This window comes from Argiope bruennichi, chromosome 3, assembly GCF_947563725.1.
Source record: "Argiope bruennichi chromosome 3, qqArgBrue1.1, whole genome shotgun sequence".
Lineage (NCBI taxonomy): Eukaryota > Metazoa > Arthropoda > Arachnida > Araneae > Araneidae > Argiope > Argiope bruennichi.
This window is the reverse complement of record NC_079153.1, coordinates 92,771,168-92,792,117: the sequence shown is the minus strand read 5'-3', so window position 1 is coordinate 92,792,117 and position 20,950 is coordinate 92,771,168. Positions and strand designations below refer to the sequence as shown.

Sequence of the window (20,950 nt, the reverse complement as noted above, 5' to 3'; positions counted from 1 at the left end):
TTTATTTCCTAAGCAAATGAAATAGAGTTGCATAGGAAGGAATAATTTTTAAAAAAGGGCTGGTTCCACATAAAATGTCGAATTGAAAAACTTTAATATACCTTAAACATAGTGATATAGATCTCCTTAAAGACCTGACCTAACAAACTCAAGAAGAATGTACAAATAATATATTCATTTTTTACCTAATAATATAGTATGTGCCTTCAATAGTAACTGTAAAAAAAAAGAATTGATTATTTTCCCAATTGATACAAAATGGAAATTACTGAAAAAAATTAAATTGTTTATAATTTTTATTACATTAATTATTTTATTGACCTAAATAGAAGAAAATTAGCATTTATACTCGCTATACTTAATTCAAAATATTAGTATTTATTATCAATTTTAAAATAATAGTTAATATTGAAAAACAATGATGGGGTATTGTTTATTATATTATCTTAAACATATATTTCAAAGAAAGTTAAAAAAAATCTAAATTTGTTAAATGATTCACTTTTGCATTGTGAACATTTTTTTTACATCAAATTTTAAAGATGGTTAAATTCTCCACATTGTTAGCCAAATTTGCTATTTTGGAGAAAATTCACTAAATGCGCCAATTTGGATATAGATAAACCCTATAATTACTTGAATAAACAATACTGTGCGTACATTTTAATCAAATTATGGGAGAGAATGCAACACATAATTATTTATTTTGTTTATAGTTTGAAACATAATTCTAGTGACGGATTTGCACGTAACAGTCTTTATTTTGGGAATATCATCAGTGTACGTATTATTGTTGCTGTATTTTAGAATTGTTGGTATATTGTTAATAATAGAGAATAGAAATAGTTAAAATTTTATATCCTCTTTTTTAATTGTAGCTCAAATTTGTAACTAGTACTTCATAGCATTTCAAAAGAGATTGACTAGTCAAGCAGTTTTTGACCAGTATACTCATCATAGAAAAAGTACAAAATTTTGCGTTATGATGAGCTTATTCGTCAGGATTAATAAGTAATGACATTTTGCAGTTTGAATTACAACTTTAGTAAAAAATCAAACATATTAGTAAATTTCAAGATATTTAAAACATTTTGAGGCCAAGTCGAAAACAAAGGGACAAATAAAGTATTAATAATAAAAAAAAACCCGCATATAATATGAATTGCTTTTCTTAAATGTATCATAATGTTGTATTAATCATCTAATTGTGATTATTGAAATAAAAAAAGGTACTTACGTATTAACGCCACCGCAGCTACAGATCTGGCATTTTTTAAGTTCTGCCCGCCGAAAATGGCGTCAAAAATCAGCAAACAACAAGGAATCCAAAAGATAACTGCGTGCGAACAACAGGATTGCTCTTTATTGGCGCATTAGCGCAAAAACCGCCAAATCTGTTGCCGCGGTGGCGTTGATACGTAAGTACCAAAAAAAAAAATCATTTCATATTACGCATAGTCTGTGTTTGGCGAGAATATTCATCATCGCTAAAGTTTTGAGACACAATTTAGATACATATTTTCCGAAGAGATCGAACCAGTTAACGGGTAAATCAAACATAGCAATGCCTACGTATTCATTACATTCTGTCGAAATAATTCCAGGTACTTAAGCTAAAATCAAAGAAGTCAGGGTAAAAAAAAAGAATTTAAGTGACCAGAACTATATTTCAGTAAATGTCCAATAAAAATCTATCACCTGTGAAGAAAATTTCCAAATAATAATAATAATAATAATCTGTGCTCACAAAAAGGGTCTCTTAAATTTAATGGAGTAACATTTTTTTATTACAAAGAAAAGGATATTCAATTGAATTCCATTAACAAGTAATGCTCCAAATAGTATTTTTTTTAGCTAAGTTCTTTCCAATAAGTGAGATGGGTGTACAAAACAAACTACGAGTCCAAACAAACTGTTAAATAGATTGTACTTAAAACTGAACAAGGGGCCCAATCGAATAACGGAATTATCTTTGACGACTGCATCCGTCATGAAGAACTCTGCAATAAAAAATCAATCCTTAATGCTTTCATCTCAAGGCGCATCAATAACAATGATTGTTTTCCTTTAATGAAACAGAAACAGAGAGAGGGGGGGGGGATGGGGAAAAAAGTGCTATTCTCAGGGACGTGGGTACCTCTCAATCACACATCCGTTTTTCAGCGTTCCTTCAAGCCCCGGACTTACACAGTTTTGCCACTAAAAGAAACACTTTTTGCAATTCCTTTCGCTTAGAGGCGGCAATCAGGCCACAATAAACTTAATTACGAGTGACGGCGGGCCTTGGACTTTCTTGCTTGCCCCTACTTTAGCTGAAAGAACAAGAACGAAGTATTTAGAGGGAAACGCTGCTAATGGTAACCTAATCAACTGCCTGGAATTTTTTTTTCAGGATCCTCTTTCTTTTCCTTTGCTCTTTCCTCCTGAAAGCAATTTTTCTCTTTCGGTTAAAACGATCGCTGACGCTACCAAGGCGAAGAAAGAGGTCGTTCATTAAGGCTCTGTAGTGTATTTACCACCTGCCCAGTTCAGGTATCACCACCGGCTCGGACATCCATTCATTAGGGGCAGTTCCTGGGGTAATGAGAGGCGATGTCGAAAGTTTCATGTGCCTTTTGTCGTTTCCATTTACGAGACCACTTTGGCCAAGAGAATCGGTCAAGGATTGAAAATGGTTTGGCAAACTTCGGTAATTGCAGTTTAGAATTTAGTTCAGAGAGTTTTATAGTGGTTTTGAGCTTAGTTTAAGTAAAGCTATTGCTGGGTGTTTTAGAAGATATTTTTTGCCCTATTTACACTAAAGTAAGCATGTAATAACTAGTTTTATATTAAACATGAGTAAATATATTAGAATTTTAACTTACAAGTTAATAGACAAAAAAGGTAAATACATACTTCAAAACTTTGGCTATTCATTTTATGTAACTGTTTAAATTGTAAATATTTTGCATGTGATAAGCATTCTTTTCCCTGTTTTACTTTATTAAAGTTTATACGCAAAACATTGTTTTTTTTTAATGTGATATAATCTTTTTCTATACTTGAGTTTTAACGAAGTCTTTTTATATATTCTGTTGTCACTAACCATATTATAGATGAATTTTATCATCACAGATATTCAGGTTTAAATGTAATAATTATTAACATCCAAAAAATTAGTGAATTAGGAAAAAATCACGGAAGCATTAAAAATGAACGAATATTTTATAAAACAATATTCATTGGCAAATAATTGTCTCATAAGTATTTTGAAGCTGGAATTTGGATCAGATGACCAGGTCAATTGACTAAAACTTTGACAAATACAATATGAAATAATATTTGAATTAAAGTTCCTCATAACATATATCCTCAAGTGACAATTTCACGATGCAATGAAACATCTTTCCATAATTTAGCCATTTTGTTTTAAAAAAAGATTTCATTACTTCAATCAATAAATTTGTATTGGGGATATCACAATTTTCAGACAGAAAAATATCTAATAATATTATTTCTTTAAAAATTTAAGGAATCTTATAAGACTTATTGCAGTTCTATTAAATAAAGAACATAAAATACTTTAATATATGCATATAATGTATATATATATATTTTATTTTAAAATAAGATTCGAAATATGATCATGCAATAGAAAGAGAAATATGTATGAGTATGGAAAACATATCAATTAAATTGTAGAGGAGCAGGTATTTCTTCATTTCACCACTGGATAGAGAGGTAGTAATATAGTGAAAAGCATAAATTCTGTAGTAAGCAAATCGGTTTTGGTGTTCCGGTGTATTGTCTTGCCGTTTGTCAGACTACTTAGCATCTTCTTTTTTCTAGAGCTCATCAAATCATTTGCTTGTGAAATTCCTATTGACAGAACAGAGGACCTTATTGCCCTCCTGGTAACAATGGCCGGAATACATCAGAGTACTTCAATATAAATCGATCTTCAATGCCACGCAAATGTGAAATTTGCCCCCTAGACAGTGATCATCAACACCTCTTTTGAAGCCAATTTTACTTCATATTTATATAGGGTGTCTCAAAATTAAAGCAAGATTTGAATTTGATACCATTCGTGCAGTAAAATGTTTGCAACCTTATTAAAACAAACATTTGGCAGCAGATACTTTAGGGTTGGCAAAAATGGAGCTTTTACGTATTTACGCAAGATTTGAATTAAATAAAAAACAGTTTTTTTCTTCTTTAAATTGTTATATTTTTATTGAATCATAAAGTGCACAGGACAGGGTTATGTATGGAATAACATATAGGGGAATTAATCTTCACGGCTTTACTGGTACATACACACTCTTTTGTCGAATAGCCATCCCTTGGCCATTTTGCATAAATGTGGCTGAATTTCGTTGATGCAGTGTTGAATTTCCTTCTTCAATGTACGTGTACTTGTTGGCATAGACCTTTGACTTCAAATAACCCCATAAAAAATCCAGTGGTGTTAAATAACACAATATAGGGGACAATTCTCAAATTTTCGAACTCTGTCAGCCAGATTTTCATTACTTTTTGAAATATTGTTTAACACTGAAGAAAATTTTTCTATCATGTGATGCTCCCTTTTTACTAAACCTAAACTATAAGCTGTCAAATGTTTTTTAATAGGGTTGTCAATATTTTATTGCACGAATGGTGGCAAATTCAAATCTGGTGGTAGTTTTTGGACTCATTTTCCTTTTCCTTTTCTCTCTATATGCGCAAATAGTCATAAACACACTTTTCAACCTATTCTTTCTATTACTGTTCATTATGACTATACAGCAAGATAGAAAGCATTTTTGACCCAGTATTCCTTGTGATTTTAATTTATCTTGGTGTACTCTGCCATTCCTGTAAGTTCAACTGGGATTTTCGATAAACATATTCTTATTTGTTTCGTTACAAACTTTTTATAATTGCGAAATAGATTTTTAAAAAATGTTTCCAAATTTTAAGATTAAAATAGCAGAAGAAGTATCTTCATTTCTATAAAACTTTGAAAACATACAAATAAAATACAAAATATTTAATAGTTTTTGAACTCTAAATATATTATGAATCCACGGTTCCTCTTGCAGAATTGAGTGTAACTGACGATTCTAGCTGCCAGTGACAAAAACCTCAAACACTGGGATACTTTCTCTTTTCTCTGCATTGGACTCCGAGAAGCAGATTGGGGAAATGAACTAGAATTGAAATGAATGGGCTGAAGTGACCTCAACAGGGCAATGGAGAAGTAACCTGCCAAGAAATCTATAAAACACTCAAAAAGCACTTATCTCTGCGATCTCCTTTTTCTGTAAATAGATCTGGGATCACTTTCAAAGGAAATAAAACCTTTTAATGCTATTTATATTTAGACTCAATGGCTTCTTTTACTTTCTTTTTCTAGTAGAAATCTTACTACCCAAAGGACATTTCTAGAAAAGCCGGAAGCGCATATGTACTGACAATAAAGAATTCAAGTATTCTGGAAATGGCCGTAGCGCTGCAAAGTAAGTGCAGTTTTTTGATGATTGCCATTAGATTTAAAAGTAAAAACGCGTTTTGAATTTCAAAACTCGATTGTAACTTGCATTTTTTATCAGTGCAAATAGTAAAGAATGGCAGATGCTTTATTAGAGTATTGAAAAGATACATAATTCTTCAATTCTGTATCATATTTGATGATATTCAAGTGAATACTCTTTTTTTTTTTTTTGAAATGATAAAACTCGAAAAAGGTTATTTTTTATTTTTGAAATTTTTTCGAGTTTACGTTGGCATAATTTTTTCCTTTTATCATCAATATGCGTATTTATTTGTAAAATTACATATTTAAATAACATACACTGAAATTGACAAAAATTATAAAAGAATTGAAAAGAAAAACACTCTTAAATCTCACTAATAATGTTAAGCAAATTTCATTGAAGTTTTACCTTTTGTATCATTATAGCAACATGATTATAATTTAGTTTAATATACTTCGATAAATTTTATTTTGAATAGCTATATTCGGTTTAGATTTAAATGACAACAATGGATTACGATACATTTTTTTTTATTTCTAGTTTGAATTTATTTCTAGTCTAATATATTAAATATGGAAGAAAGAAAATTTATATATTTCAAATTTCTATGGATATATGCACTTAATGGAGAGTCATTTGTAAATCTTATAATTGATTATATCGACGAACTGCTGCAAAGTGAGTGATTTGTAATTAAACACCCTGCTAATGCATAATTTGCATCTTGCTTTGTATTGAATAAAAACCAAATCGTCCTTTGTTCTTGTCGGTGGATGAGGGCTAAATCTGAATTAGATAAGAATTATTTGAATTTATACTCTTTCATGTCACATGAAAGAACATTCAATATTCACTTATAAATTGCTTTAGAGTTATAGACCTGCTTAAACTTCATCTAATTAAGTCAGTCCAATAGGGATAAGAGTTGCCACTAACACAAAGGATATAATCAATAAGCCTTTTAACAACCCATATCAGGCTCTTTAGTGTTTTTATACATTATGGGATCAATTCTAGAACATTTTGAATAATAGCTGTTTTCACAAAATAAAACCGAAAATTATTTTTTATTTAAATTATTAGCAAATGTTGCGCTTTTCTTTATTTAGTCTCTACATTATAAGTATGCTACAGTGTGAAAAAAGTCCATTTCGTTCGATATATTAATTTGGCCGTCAGGTGTTATACTCATTTTTTTTTTACCATTCTGTTCCAGTCATAATTAAACTTACACTTGCTAAAAATACAATAATGCCCTGTTAAAAGTTATAGAACGTGATAAAATTACAAAGAAATAATTTCTTATTAAGATTAAAAATAACATGACAAAAGTGCAAATGTGTAATTATACAAAAGAAAGATTATCTATAGGTTTTAAATATATATTATATATTTCTCCTCTCAATCAAGAGAGGAGAAATGTAATCCCGATCTCTAGTTAGAAAAAGATGATGATTAAATCTAATATTTATACTGCACAATCATTTTAAAAAAATCAATTTTACAATTTTTTAAGAAAGGACAGGCTTCTATTACAGGTTTGATTGCTTGTAGCTTATATTTGGTTTCACGACTTCACTATGTTCGCCTATTGACATAAAAATTGTTCATATTATTTTTTAAGATAACATGCAGAAATAGTATGCTGAAATCTTGTGCTGACTAAGCGGATCGATTTGGACGGGACATAATGCAGTCTTAAACACAGTTTTAAATAATGCATTTCAGAACTTTAATAAATGGTAACTAATTTCTAATTACATAAAAATGTTTACTCGTCCAAATCAATACAATTGTAGCAATTTCAATGGCATTTTTATAAATGGAATAAAGATTAACTTTCAATACTATATTTAATAAGATTTGAGGATTATTTACTTTCAAAGATTTGTAGATTTTGATAAACGCACAAGCGTGACATCAATACTAATGCTATTACAAGATATGAAAGAAATTAAATAGTTTTACATGCGGAATTATGATAAAAATTTTAAAAAAATAGAAAAAGACATCAGAATAAACAATAGAAAGCAAAATTTAAAAAAAAAAAACGACAAAATCAGCAAATTTAGAATTTGATATTTAATTTATCTATATTTTAATTGGGAAACTTAAAATGCCACATCCAATTCATTCTTTATCATTTTTAAGCATCCATATATTCCGTATAATACTTTATAAGGAAGAAAATGAAATCATTTATCGATTCAAAAGACAACAACAATATCAGCATTGTTTTTCATAAGATAAATTAATTTTTTCTGGAATTAAAAAACAAAAGATATTTCGGCAAACGATAATTTTATTCGCTTAATTTACTTCCCTGCATAGAAAAAAAATCCCTGTTTACTCATAAAAGAAAATAAGAAAAGTAGTCTATGCTAATAATAAAATACTCTATAACATTTTTTTCTAAATATCTCTTTGCATTTTCATGATAAAAAATAAATCTATAAAAAGGTCCTTGTGCCCTACAACAGATTATACCTTTAAAAATTCTGCTTCAGAAAATAAATCGAACTTTATTCGGACAACTCTAAAACTAGAAAAGCAATTAAAAGATTGTACTCTTATTTATCACTCCGAACTAATCCAGACAATTAAAAAACATGATAAACTAAAACAAAATTTGAAAAAAAAAAGAAAAAAAGAAAAAAAAGAAAGAAATTGGAAAAAGAGGAAAAGTTTGCAGGCCTTGCTTTCTGAAAAATGTTCCGCCGATAGCAAACGAAATATAAACTGAAAAATTCTTGCTCAAGTAGGGAAAAAAAGAAAGAAGAAAATAAAAAAGAAAAAAAATTAGAAAAATAGAGATAAATTAAAAGAAAAGCACCCGATCTTTTCCTTTTCTTAGTTCTAGCAAATTGGAGTCGTGGTCCTCTTTTCGAGAAAAGTAAAAAGAAAGCAAAAAGTACCATGACTATTAAAAAAAATCGTTCAATTACGAGCTAGAAGCCTGCGCCCAGAGCTCCGGTAATTAGCCGCGGCACGCGGAAAAAAGAAAGAGAAAGAAGACGATAAGAAGGTCGGAAGAAATATAGAAAGAGAAGAAAGTTAGGATCAAGAAGGAAAAGATTCTCAACTGCTACAAGAAGATGCGGTTGTATGAGGCTCGTCAGCATTCGGCGGGAAACAATGCGATTCTCCATTTTCTCGAATAGGAACAGTTACTCACGCGAAATGTTTCGATCTAGAGGCTGATTTCTTCTTCTTTTTTGTGTGGAAAAATAAAGAAGCAAACTCTGCAAATACCAGACTTTGGGTAGAAATAAAATTACTTGTTCTACAGCGATGTATATTTTATAACGGCATTGGCCCGTCGTCACAGAAAACTAGTAATGCAGCAAAAACTACTTTTTAAGTGCAGTTTAACTATTCCTTAACCAAAATTCTTATTTTCAGCGATGTAATTTCTTTGCATATGTTAAACTTTAATAAACTCACATAAAATATTATGAGCTTGCTTTCCTTTGTCTTGGTATTTCACTTGTAATTAAATTTTCTTGATCTACATATATACTATTCACTACAAAAATAATCTGGAGAGTTATGAACTTGTAATATTGTTATTTTGTGTAGTTAGTTTGATAGTAAAGAAGAGATATTTATGGGTGCCAATTGAATGAACCTCTGCCTTGGCGATCATTGACGATTTGGCTCCAAAAATTATTCAATGGCAATATATACATTATAATTCGAAATCCTACAAAATTCCGTTCGCTCTCAAACAAAAACCTATTAAAAGCGATGGGACTAAAGATTATCAGTCAAGTAAATTCTTCCTTTCGAATGTTGATCGTAGAGCAAGCTCTTTATGTAAGATCTGAACCTTGTTTTCTTTCTGCTTATGTTGTGCATGTATAAAAGCTGTTTCATATACATGTTTTGGCTATGCTTTTGATATCTATGCTTCTAACGTATCTTGTAGTAAAGCGTCATTTTCCGTTGCCAAGCCTGTTGAAGTTTTTCCACCGCACATTCATCAAAATCTTTTATAACATTATAAAGCAAAAGATATCAAGTTATTGAACAAAATTCGTATTATTTCTTTCAAAGTAATCTCCTCCGAGTACAATGCATCTTTGTCTATATTCTTCAGATTCATAAAATGCATTTTAATCCTGCCCCATCAGGAGTTTTAGTACCTTTTCTTTCATAGCATCTATAGACTGAAAATGGTGACCTCAAAAAAAGATTTTCTATCAATATGAAAAATCAAATTGTGTGATCTCTGGTAAATATGAAATTAAAATTCTTTTTTTTAATTAAAAATTTGCGATTAATAATGACAATGTGAAAAGTGCAATATCATATTGCAAGACTTATAAATATTTTTACCGCTTTTCAGATCGCTTCTGGGCTTTCCGATATAGGAACGTGACCAATAATATCAGTAACTATTAAAGGACAATCACTAAGCATTAATTCTCTGATCTAATGGCAATGGTGAGAGGAAGAGGATATCTACCAGAGCAGTTTTCTATCGTATTTAAGTACTTTATATCACCCAGATACTTCCGATTCTTATAAATAATTAATTTTTAGCATTATTCCGAGTATTTTTGTAATTTGTAAATATTATTCCATCTGTTTTTCTCTTTCTCCTCTAATATAGTATCAAAAATTACATTACGAAAATAGATTTTGGTGTATATTTTTTCTCAAATACATATCATTTTTAGACGATAATCTGAAATAAAGAGCATGGTTCTGTCAGAAAGCGATGAGAGATGTGAAACTATTGCGTAAAATTTCTTGAAAAATTACTATTATCGATATTTTTTGATAGCAGAAGAAAAGATTACATATTTAATGTTCATGTATATATTTATTCTTTTTTGTTTAATTGTATTCCAAGTAAAGTGTATCATTTTGCTTTGTATAATCTTGTGGTGGTTTATGGTCTTTTTATATACAATTTTTCTCTTTTCATTTAATTATTACAGAAAATCGTCAAGTGAATATAGGATGCTGGAACGAATAGCTAGATAATTGATAACGACGGCAAAAACCATGGAGAACTAATAAAAGAAACAGAGCCAAGTATTCAAAAATAGTAATAGTTTAAATCAACAACATATTATAAGACAGGAAATAGCTTATTAATTAGCAGAACAGTGCAACAATATAAAACAATTGGAAAGCTGACACCGCGGTAAACACTCCAAAGAGCAAATTAAACCTCTTCGGTTTTATAGAATTAGATAGGAAATAAAATTTTCGAGAAATACTCTATATCTCGTTTTTTCATAAAAACAACTTCAAAATTCTTGAATTTTCAAGAATCTACGTTTTTGTCACCAAAGTCGCCAAAAACGACGACAACCAATCACTAAAGCCAGTAGCCACTAATAATATTTTAGGTTTGTAATAAATTATTAGAGTGCGATTTAAAAAAAATATGTTTAATTCTGTTTCAAAGCGGTCAAGGGCCATAGTAGTCAGATGTTGAAGACTATATACTAAATTTCTTGAATTTTAAAAACATTAAATGATGCTAAAATTCAAGAAATTTATCCATATTTATTCTTTTCTCTTCTGTTTACATAGGAATATTAGATCAAAAATGTATTAAAAAATGTACATTTTTTTTTATTAGCGAAGTAATTTTATTTACCAAAATATAAGATTCAGAGCACTTAAAAAGAAAAAGACACAGAGAAATGAATAATAATAAAAAAAATGGGCAGATGTTTCTAAGCACAAACAGCAGACGAAAGTGATGGAAAATAAAACCAAAGATATCAAAACAAAGATCATATTGATTACACTGGAAAGAATCCAAATTTCTGATATTTTTCCTATGGTAAGGACAATAGAGTGTGATAAAAAGGTTGGAAACACATTTTTCTAGTTTAATGAGTCATTTAGTCAAGCAACTAAGATACGACTCTCAGATTCGGATAATCTTAAGCTAGGGGGAGAAATAAAATGCTCCTTCGGCTTGAGCAGAAATTTCGCAAAAGCGGCAATAGAATGTGCCAGTTAAATATATTAATGTTTTATCATGGAGTTAAAATATTAATTTTTACACTTAATTAATTGCGTAATGCAAATTTCGATTAAAAATATATCAAAATGCTATAAATATTTTTTTTTTGCAATAATAGCATCGCTGGTATTATTTTGAAGTCTCTGTAGATCTAGAGAGTAGACAAGTTCCTAGAATTTTGCATTCTACACAACAATTTGAAATTTTATATCTAAATGACAGATTCCTGCATTTTGGGATTTCCATATTTTTGACATCATTAATAATTAGAATTATGTAAATCAAATATGTAAGTAAGGAAGAAAATATGTATGTTGAAGCGAAATCTGACTTCTTTTCGTTTACTTTTTTCTTTCACAAAAAGTTTTGAAAAATAAATGTAAAATTCACAGTATTTACACTGAAAAATTTTAATTATGACAATAAATAATACACGAATATAAAAGTATGTCTGTATACATATACTAGCTTGGAAATATTTTGGGAATTCTGCAGAATCGTCAACTTTTTCCCTTTCAACAACCTATTTGGATATCAAACAAGCCACTAGTTGTTCCCATTTTCTCCAAATAATAAATGTAAAAAAGATACCACATATATTATTCACACCAAATAAGAAAAACCTCTAACTTTATATTTAAATGTTTATAAGTTGGGAGACAAATTATATTTGGGGAACTGTTTAGTTACCTATCAACCAAAATTAAATTATAAAAAGAATGTAGAACTTCGTTAAAGTGCAGTTATTCTATTTTGGGGGCAAGTTTTAAAAATAATTAAACTAGAATGTATCTTAATGATTCCTTCAATAAACTCAATAAATTCCAATGATTTATTTACATGTATTATTTCAAAAAAAATATTACCCTTTAAAGAACACGTGTTCATGATTTGTAATTGCGCATTTAAATGAACTGCGTTACAAAATCCTCCGATGATAGATTAAGGGAAAAAAAAATGTGAGCCAAACGAAAGTGAAAGAAAGGCGTGTGCCTGAATAGATTCAATTTCAATTTCAGAGATTATTGTGCCAGATGCAGTTCATTGTTATGGGGATTATTTTCAATTTCTTCGCATTATTTTATCCTTCTGTTTCTAAGTAATATTTGTGGAAAGTCCTTATCATCCCTGAAATGCCCCAAACGCCGTTTCAGCGAATCTACAACGGACGTCCAGTACGAGACGTTTGAGTACAACTGTTAATCTCTCTGTCTTTAAGTATGATTGTTTGAATACCCAAAGCACGTGTTTTATCCCTTAGAGGCATTCCTCCATATTGATTCAGCAGATAGGGAAGTTTTATGACAAATATCAAAGAATATCTGAGCATATATTTGCTTAATATTCATCAGGTAAGGGCATATTTTATATATCGCCCCTTTTAAGAATACAGGCTCTCACTGCGGTTTTTTGGGAAAAGGGGTTGTGAGATTTTTTTTTTCTTTCGTATTTTTGAAAAAGAAACTGGGGTGTTCTTCTATTAACATTATTCGAGTTCAGATACCTGTGAAGATTGAGAGACTTCAATTATACGTATTATATTTGATATGATTAACTAACCATGGCATAGGGGTGATCTGGTCATCCTGGGTTGGAGTCCCGGTTCGGGCATGGTTGTTCTGCATCTGTTCTATCTGTGAGATGTGTGAATGTGCCCCCCTGTAAAAAGGGATTGTGCAAGCGAAAATGATGCGTGAGTAGCTAAGACGTACTCTTGTTCCTAGTTGCCGCTACTAAAACAAGAGACGCTCCTTTGGCTTAAAATTGCTGACTACATCAGTGAGCTTGTCCATGGCAAGTGCCATTAGAAACAACAACATCAACAAACCATTGACCTTTTCTTTTAATGACATTCTTTTATAATTATAATATCAAATTCTAAAAATATTTGCTTATGAAGAAAGAAAAAAGAAATAATTCATATATACCATTTATTATGAGGGAAACACGGTTAGTATTTACTGAACTAATTTTCTTCTATTTCTTAATACTCTTATCAAAATGATTCTAAAATGAAGAATTCTATTCTTTCTATTAAATAAATGATAAGAAATATATATAAATTCCATGAAAAATAGTCTTACGTATACGAATTATAATCATCTTTCTATAAAGAAGGATTTTGATAAATGTGGCTTTATTTATTTTAAAATTTAATCAGATATATGCTATTTTAAGGATCTTATAAATATCTAATCTTGTTTAAAAGGAATTATACAATATTCAAAATACAATTCCAATTCAAATCTCTGATTACAGAAATTACTCTTCTGAACATGCTTATACTTCAAAAATTCCTCCGCTATATATTTCCGAGATTAAATCGATTATGAAGTGCCTTCTGAATAAAATATTTTGTCTTATTTTCTCAAGGCAATTGTCTACATAAATTCCATTGATATCTTTATTAAAATATTTATAAGAATAATTCAAGTAGGATAAGATGCAAATGCATTTTATTATTTTTAAACGGCATTTAAATATAATTCGTAGGCATTTTAATGAAAAGTAAAGCGATTGTTTTGTATTATAAAATGTATATGTCGTTTGCAACTGAAAAAACACACTTCGTTTTTATTTGGTTCTATTTAACATGGTTTATTTCATGCGTTAAAAAATAATTAATTTACTAATTAATTATTTTTTATTTGAACAGTTTTCTTCAATAATATTTAACACATTTTTCACACATTTTCTGATGTTTTATGTATCTACAACTTCGTGAACTTGTGCATTTTCTATGAGAAAACGCTTTTGTAATATTTCCAGAATGTTATGTAGGAATGAATTGAATTAATTTTTTATTCCATACAAATAATGACAATTGGTATAGAATGTGAAAAAAACTTTGATTCAAGCTTCCTTAATTTAAAAATATTAATATTTTTTTTAGATATAAGAATAGAAAGTATAAAAACTGATTATTATAAAGGAAGTCTATATTTTAAATCACTAATAAAAGAGTTCTTTTGGATACTCCTTTTATTTATTTCTTTAAACAATAGCGTTGGTATATGACGGAGCGTTTTGTAGTGCTATCGAATTTTTCAAATGGCGATATATTGTGTAAGAAAATTTTCATCCTTTTGTCAATCAAATTACAAAAAATATGATAGAATTAAAATTGTCATTGAAATGTGAAATTAAAAATTGCTCATCCTTTGATGTAAACTTCTACATTGCGAAAAAAAACCCTATTCATTCGCTTCTAGTTGCAGACGATATTTAGAAAATTTGCACAGTTTTATCAATAATAATGTCAAATTGAATAATAGAAATTTAAAAAACAAACAAGCGAGATTCTAAAATATAGCTATTGTTTCAGTATTTTGAAACAAATTTGTAAATAATCTTTTTGAGAATAGCTTTTTCAGTCCTTCTGAGTCTATTATATTTCCAGTTGTTTACAACATGTACGAGACAAATTGATATATCATAATCTCTTTATATTTCATTTCACATTTTTCAATTTGGTTGATTTTGTGGTTCAAAAAACTATTTTGCATTTATGCTTTCAAATTGGATAGTATTCTCATAATTCCATTGTTCACATTTGGGTTACTTCTCAAAAATTCTATCTCTTTTCAGAAGATATGTTTTCAAAAGATCCCCTTATAATTATACAAAACAATATGAGATTAAATTTAACTATTTTATTTTAGTTACAGATAAAAATATATAAAATGCTTATTGATCGCATAAATATATTGAAAAATGTACAATAATTGTTACTTACTTTGGGGCTTACAATCTCATATATACAGCAGACAGCTAGTACTGTCAAAGCTTGCTCTTTACATAATAATCCTAAAACTGCTATTATGGAAGTAATTCCGCATTCTTGCCAGGCTAAAACAAATAAATAGTCATAAATTATTTGAATTTTTAGTTGAATAATAAAATATATTTATAAAAATTTCAAACACAAATGCTAGTCGTATCATAATTGAGAAGATTTTTATATATATATGAACACTCTTGATTCAGCTTTATCTTGAATAAAAATATCATTTCAAATTCATTCTTTAGCCGCATAAAATACGATTTAAAACTACATGAGTCTTAATTTCAATATGATTACTTTGATAAAATCAGAACCTTGAATAAGCTAAGCAAAACTCCGTTTCATTAACTATATCTAGTATTATTCCGGTCACTCAACGGTTTGATGACTATAACACGAATAATATATTAGAAGCAGAATAGTTATAAAAACTATAACAAAAATTAGTATTTACAGAAATAATAAATATATTTAGTAAAAAAGAAAAACTGATAAAAATTGTAACTGAAAACAGTAATTTTCTATTTTGCCATTAGGGAAAAAAAATGGAGTCTATATATTTTAAATTCATGTACCAAATTTTATTTATCTAACTATATTTATATTTGTAATTATCATATTAATTTGTATTCGAACAGCCGGCCAGACGAACTTCTCCTGGACAGATTTTACGCATAATTTGATACAAATCTGTAAATGTGAAGTAAAAAACCATATAACAAATTTCAGTCGTCTAGCTCAAATCATTTTTGAGTTATCATTGTCACAGACAGACGGAAATTGTCCAAAAATGTGTTTTTAGACCTCCCTGGGATCGAAATGTGGAGATTCGAAAAACATCTCGAGTTCATATTTTTTACAATTACTATACTTTTTTGGGCCGGTAGTAAGGTATCGGCTTCGGAATCAGAAGACTTCAGGTTGGAGACCCGATTCCCCCAAAAGAACCACCATGTAACCGGGCCTGGTACACATTAAATCCGTCGGGGCCTCCCACTGGTGTAGTGTGGAAGTTTGGAGGGTGGTACCATCTCAGGTGATGTTCTCGTCATCTAACGGCAGTATAAAATTAAGAGGTCCGTCTCAAAATAGTCCTAGTGTTGTTTTGAAACGGGACGTTAATATATAACTAAAACTAAGCTATAGTATAATTTCTCTATACTTCGTATACGAGAGAAAGTAAAAAAGGCATTAGTTACCCACGTAATTACTTCACCATCCTATGATTTGAATATTATTTGCAATGATTAAAATGTAAGTGTCAATCTTTTCAACTTACCATTTGTTTTGTGTTGATATCTGTTGTGAATATAATAAAGTAAGGCACAGAGGAAGGCAACTGCAGACAGAAGTTCGGCTCGACCCACCACCCCGCTCACCTGTTGAAGAGAAAAAGAAAATCTTCTGAACGAATAATCACGTCAACGTATATAGACATCAGTGCTTCACAATAATTTTGAAGAAAAATAATTATTTTCATACTAAGAAGTAATTTTTTTATATCGTAAACATTCTTATTAAAAGACTAGTCACTTAGGTAATCATCTGGTTCTTCAGAAGTTTTGGTTGTGTTTAATCTCACAAAAAATTAAATCCCTCATACTTAACATGATATGCCCGATTCCTTTAATAAAAATATTTATACCTCAAATTGTGTTAGACATTAAACTCGAGTAATTTTAACAGCTATAAACCTGTCTTGTTTATTGTTTAGATGAATCTTTTTAATTCCGTCAAATCCCATGACGCCATAATCCATGAAAATCTTAAGTGGCTGTTTAATCTATTTCACAATGGATGACTTCTTTAGTGGTAATGTAATGTCACTTTCTGATTCCTTATGTAAGCTGTGCAGATAATAATTGCAATATTTCATCCTTAGTTTTCAATAATGGAAAAAAATTATGCGATTATGTATTTGCGAAACGATTAATGTTTGAAGGACGTCATAAAAAATTCATTTTCAAAGTTATGCAATTTTTTTTTTTTTAATTATCAAAATTTTCGAAAAAAATTACACGCTATATAAAAATAATTTTTAAGTTTTAAAATCACTTTAAAAAAACGTGTTTAATATTTTTAGTCCACATAGGAAAAAAAATGCCAAAACCTTCAATGTTTTTAATTAATTAAAATTCTAAAAATTCCAAAAAATAAAAATCATTTTAAAGTGCACATTCCGATTTCCAAATTTTTATTCCAAGTCAAGCAATGCTGAAACTTAAGCTCACATTCAATTTTATCCTTAATACAGATAGGAAATGATTTTGAATTATTTTAGGGAAGAGATTTTGAAAATAAATACAACAGATCTATTACTAAATTTCAATAATTTGATTTGTTGATGCATAAGTCTAAGATTCACAGTGCCTTGATTCTCTTATTAAAATATTCAACACACTTTACTTTAATTACGTATAATTAAAAAAATCTAAATAACTTTAGCATAAACATATTACATAGCTATGTGTATTAGTTATGAAATGGTTATTATAGATATTGATACGAACGACCCATCATGAAAACAACTATGAAGAGAAACTCATTCTTAAATTTTTAATTTGTATTTCCTTTTACAGATACGAATTCTTACGAATCATGTTATATTGTAAATATACTAAAACAGGCTTCATCGAAATTGCTATGTGATGTGTGTTTTTTTCAAATATTGTGCAAATATTAAAAAATATGACTATTTTTTTTATTTATCCTGAATATATTCACATACCTTAACCCTTTATTTACCGAAGGTTAAAGTACCTTTTAAATCCGGCTGATATCTTCGTAATATGATTCTTTTTTCTAACTGTATTTAAAAGAACACGAAGAGAAAATTTCGAATGGAAAGCAGTAGATATCAAATAAAAACATCAAAAAATCTTTAATTATTCATTAAATTAATTAAATTATTTCAATTAAATAGAAAAAAGTTTTTTTCTTCTTCTTTGGGCTTATTCCGTATCAAAACGTAACTAATTGTTCAAAAATAAATTTTAAAAAATGATGGTAAAATAATTCGGTAAATAAAGGATTAAATAGACGGTTATAAAAAATTAATTAAACTCATATACTGAATGCAAAATGTTAAATGTCCACAATAAATAAATAGTCTCTCTGAAAGATCATAACTTTCAGGAGAGGCACAAAATATGTTATGAACATGAGGAAGAACAGTCGTCTGCTAAATCCTCACTGATTCTAGTTAGTGGCACAATATTTTACCGGCCTTTCACGGCGTATGAAAGCATTTATGTCCTTTTGGCAACGGTAATTATGAGCCCCATAAAGGAGATCTGGAATTCCTTATGTGGGCAGAAGAATTATTTGACGTCGTTCCATCTGGTAAATAGTTGAGCCCCTGATAAGTGCAGTTGAAGTTAATATATAGTGTAATATGTGGTTATCATTGGATGGCAACGTTATGGAACACTTAAATGCTGTTTATGGTCGGACAAGAAACCGCATATTGGTGAAGAATTTGATCGATAAGATAAAGAGGAATGGAACAAAAAAACAAACACCCCCCGAGTCTGTTATTACACGGTCATTACCCAAACCGCAATAGCAGGAGAAGAAAATGGAACAAAGCGAAAAAAAAATGTCCAGATAGTATCTGAAATATGTGGTAGGATGCTCACAAAAATTTTTCATAGATATAATAGCAAGTAATGCATCGGATCTTTAATAAGATAAAAATTATGGATTCGAAGATGAATGTTTTTAATTAAACTAAAAGGACAATCGGAATTCTTAAAGTCTTTGTTGTTTTAAGATGACACAGATTTCTGAACAAAATTACTCAGTTCGGATATATCAAACTTGGAAGAAACATTTGCTGCAAGATCGTAATTGGAATATTGGGAATTTGTTCCTAAGAATGGATACAAACATTTCAGTGAAAGAAGAAACAATCCTTTCGTTCTTTCAGGTATTATCATGTTTGGTATTTATTTATCATGTTTGGTATTCTTATATAGAGAAGAAGTTTAAGTATACATTTTTTTATCAATTTATGCTGTTTTATAATTTAAACAGGTCATAAATGTAATTTTGTAAAAGAAGCGAATAGCGATACTATAGCGATGTTTTTTTGCTTATGACTTATTGATTAATATGTATCATAAAATTATGACAAAAATGAAAAATATAATTTGATGCTAGTATAGTCGATTTAATTTTTTACATAAAGTCTCAAAAGGAAAATCAGGGGATAATGTTGTTTTTTTTTCGGAATTTAATAATTTTTCCTTAAATTTAACTATACATTAAAAAATCAAGAATCTTCTTAAAAATAGTGTGATATGATTGTCATAATTAACAAAATTTTTGTGATTAATGATAACAGCATTTACAGTAAATGATTACAAGTGGAATAAGATTAAAAAACTTAAAACGTTGATTGATAACGGTATCTTTTGTAGTAAAGCTATTTATAAAGTAGTATTTAATAAAATGTTTTTAATGAATCCAGCGCAATTTTGTGATAATAGGCTTCAGATTAAGAATGTGTAAAAAGAAACAAACTCGAATCAAATGTGAAGATACGGAATTTATATGTATAAGTCGCGTCTCCTGAAATGTAATAAGTATATTTATATCAGTATCACATTTATCCCCGTGATTTTTGGTACGACTTAAAAAAAATCCTACATATTTTAAAAATCGCTCCATCCAAATATTATTATTATTATTATTATATATATATATATATATATATAGTAAATATAAATTTAAGGTTTACTCAAAAAATATTTACCCAAGTGCCTATGATTTGTCATTTAAAATTTAACATGAAAACAATTTAAAATGCAATTCTTCTTTATAGAAAAATATAGAAACAATATTTTTCTGTATTGCTTTGTGAAAAAAAAAACAAGACCAAACAAATATCTCAAAATGTAATTGCGTAATTCATGCCCTGTACACATATTGCCATTTTAGAATGAATTCAAACATGGAAATCAATGGGCAATAATATTTTCGTGTCCATATGCTAGACATAGAAACTTATAATTCATAGAAACTTATTAACGTGTATTCCATACGGATTAAGTACCAACGCTATGCGCATTTTTCCTTTATGAGATTACTTGAATTATGTTGAATTTCGATCGCAATTAAATAATTGGGAAGAATATAATTAGAAGAATAATTGGGGAGAATATGGTATATTTTATAAGTGCATGATATTATACGATATCTCGATGATATATTTTGATATTTAGAATGCCATGAAATATCGTGATCATATTTTAAAAGTATTGTCCTGCATTTGCATGAACAATTTAAGCTCTAAAATATTAATTAATATAATAGTTGTACAACTTTGTCTATGACTTAGTGAATAAATGTCAGCGAAATAAAAAAAAATCTCGAAAGAATGAGAATTAAAGTAAAATTTTATCTAAAGATAGGAAAAAAAACAAGACAAAACAGTACACATTTTACAGGTTTATTTTGCCTTGCGATAATTTTATTCCATGCTAAAAATGGCAGACGATAAAATTCGAAAACAGTTGACTAAAAATGAAGACATGTTTACCAGAAAAGAGATAATAAGAATAGAAAAATCGCTGCAACCGATGCAGTTAAAATTTAAATTATGTAAAAAATAATTATCTCGATCCCTGGAATCTAAATTCTTGTTTTGCTGTTTGCCCAGCGGGGAAATAA

The 20,950-nt window shown here is 29.0% G+C and overlaps 1 protein-coding gene across 1 annotated transcript in view; it reads right to left on the bottom strand.

Annotated features, from left to right (window-relative positions):
- Positions 1–20,950, bottom strand: part of LOC129963973 (protein O-mannosyl-transferase Tmtc3-like) — a 334,865-nt gene that overhangs the window by 102,056 nt on the left and 211,859 nt on the right. The window contains exons 6-7 of the mRNA XM_056078611.1: positions 16,557–16,656; positions 15,230–15,342 (exon numbers count right to left, since the gene is read on the bottom strand). Of these exons, the coding sequence (XP_055934586.1) occupies positions 15,230–15,342; positions 16,557–16,656 (213 nt within the window). The remainder of the gene's footprint in view (positions 1–15,229; positions 15,343–16,556; positions 16,657–20,950) is intronic.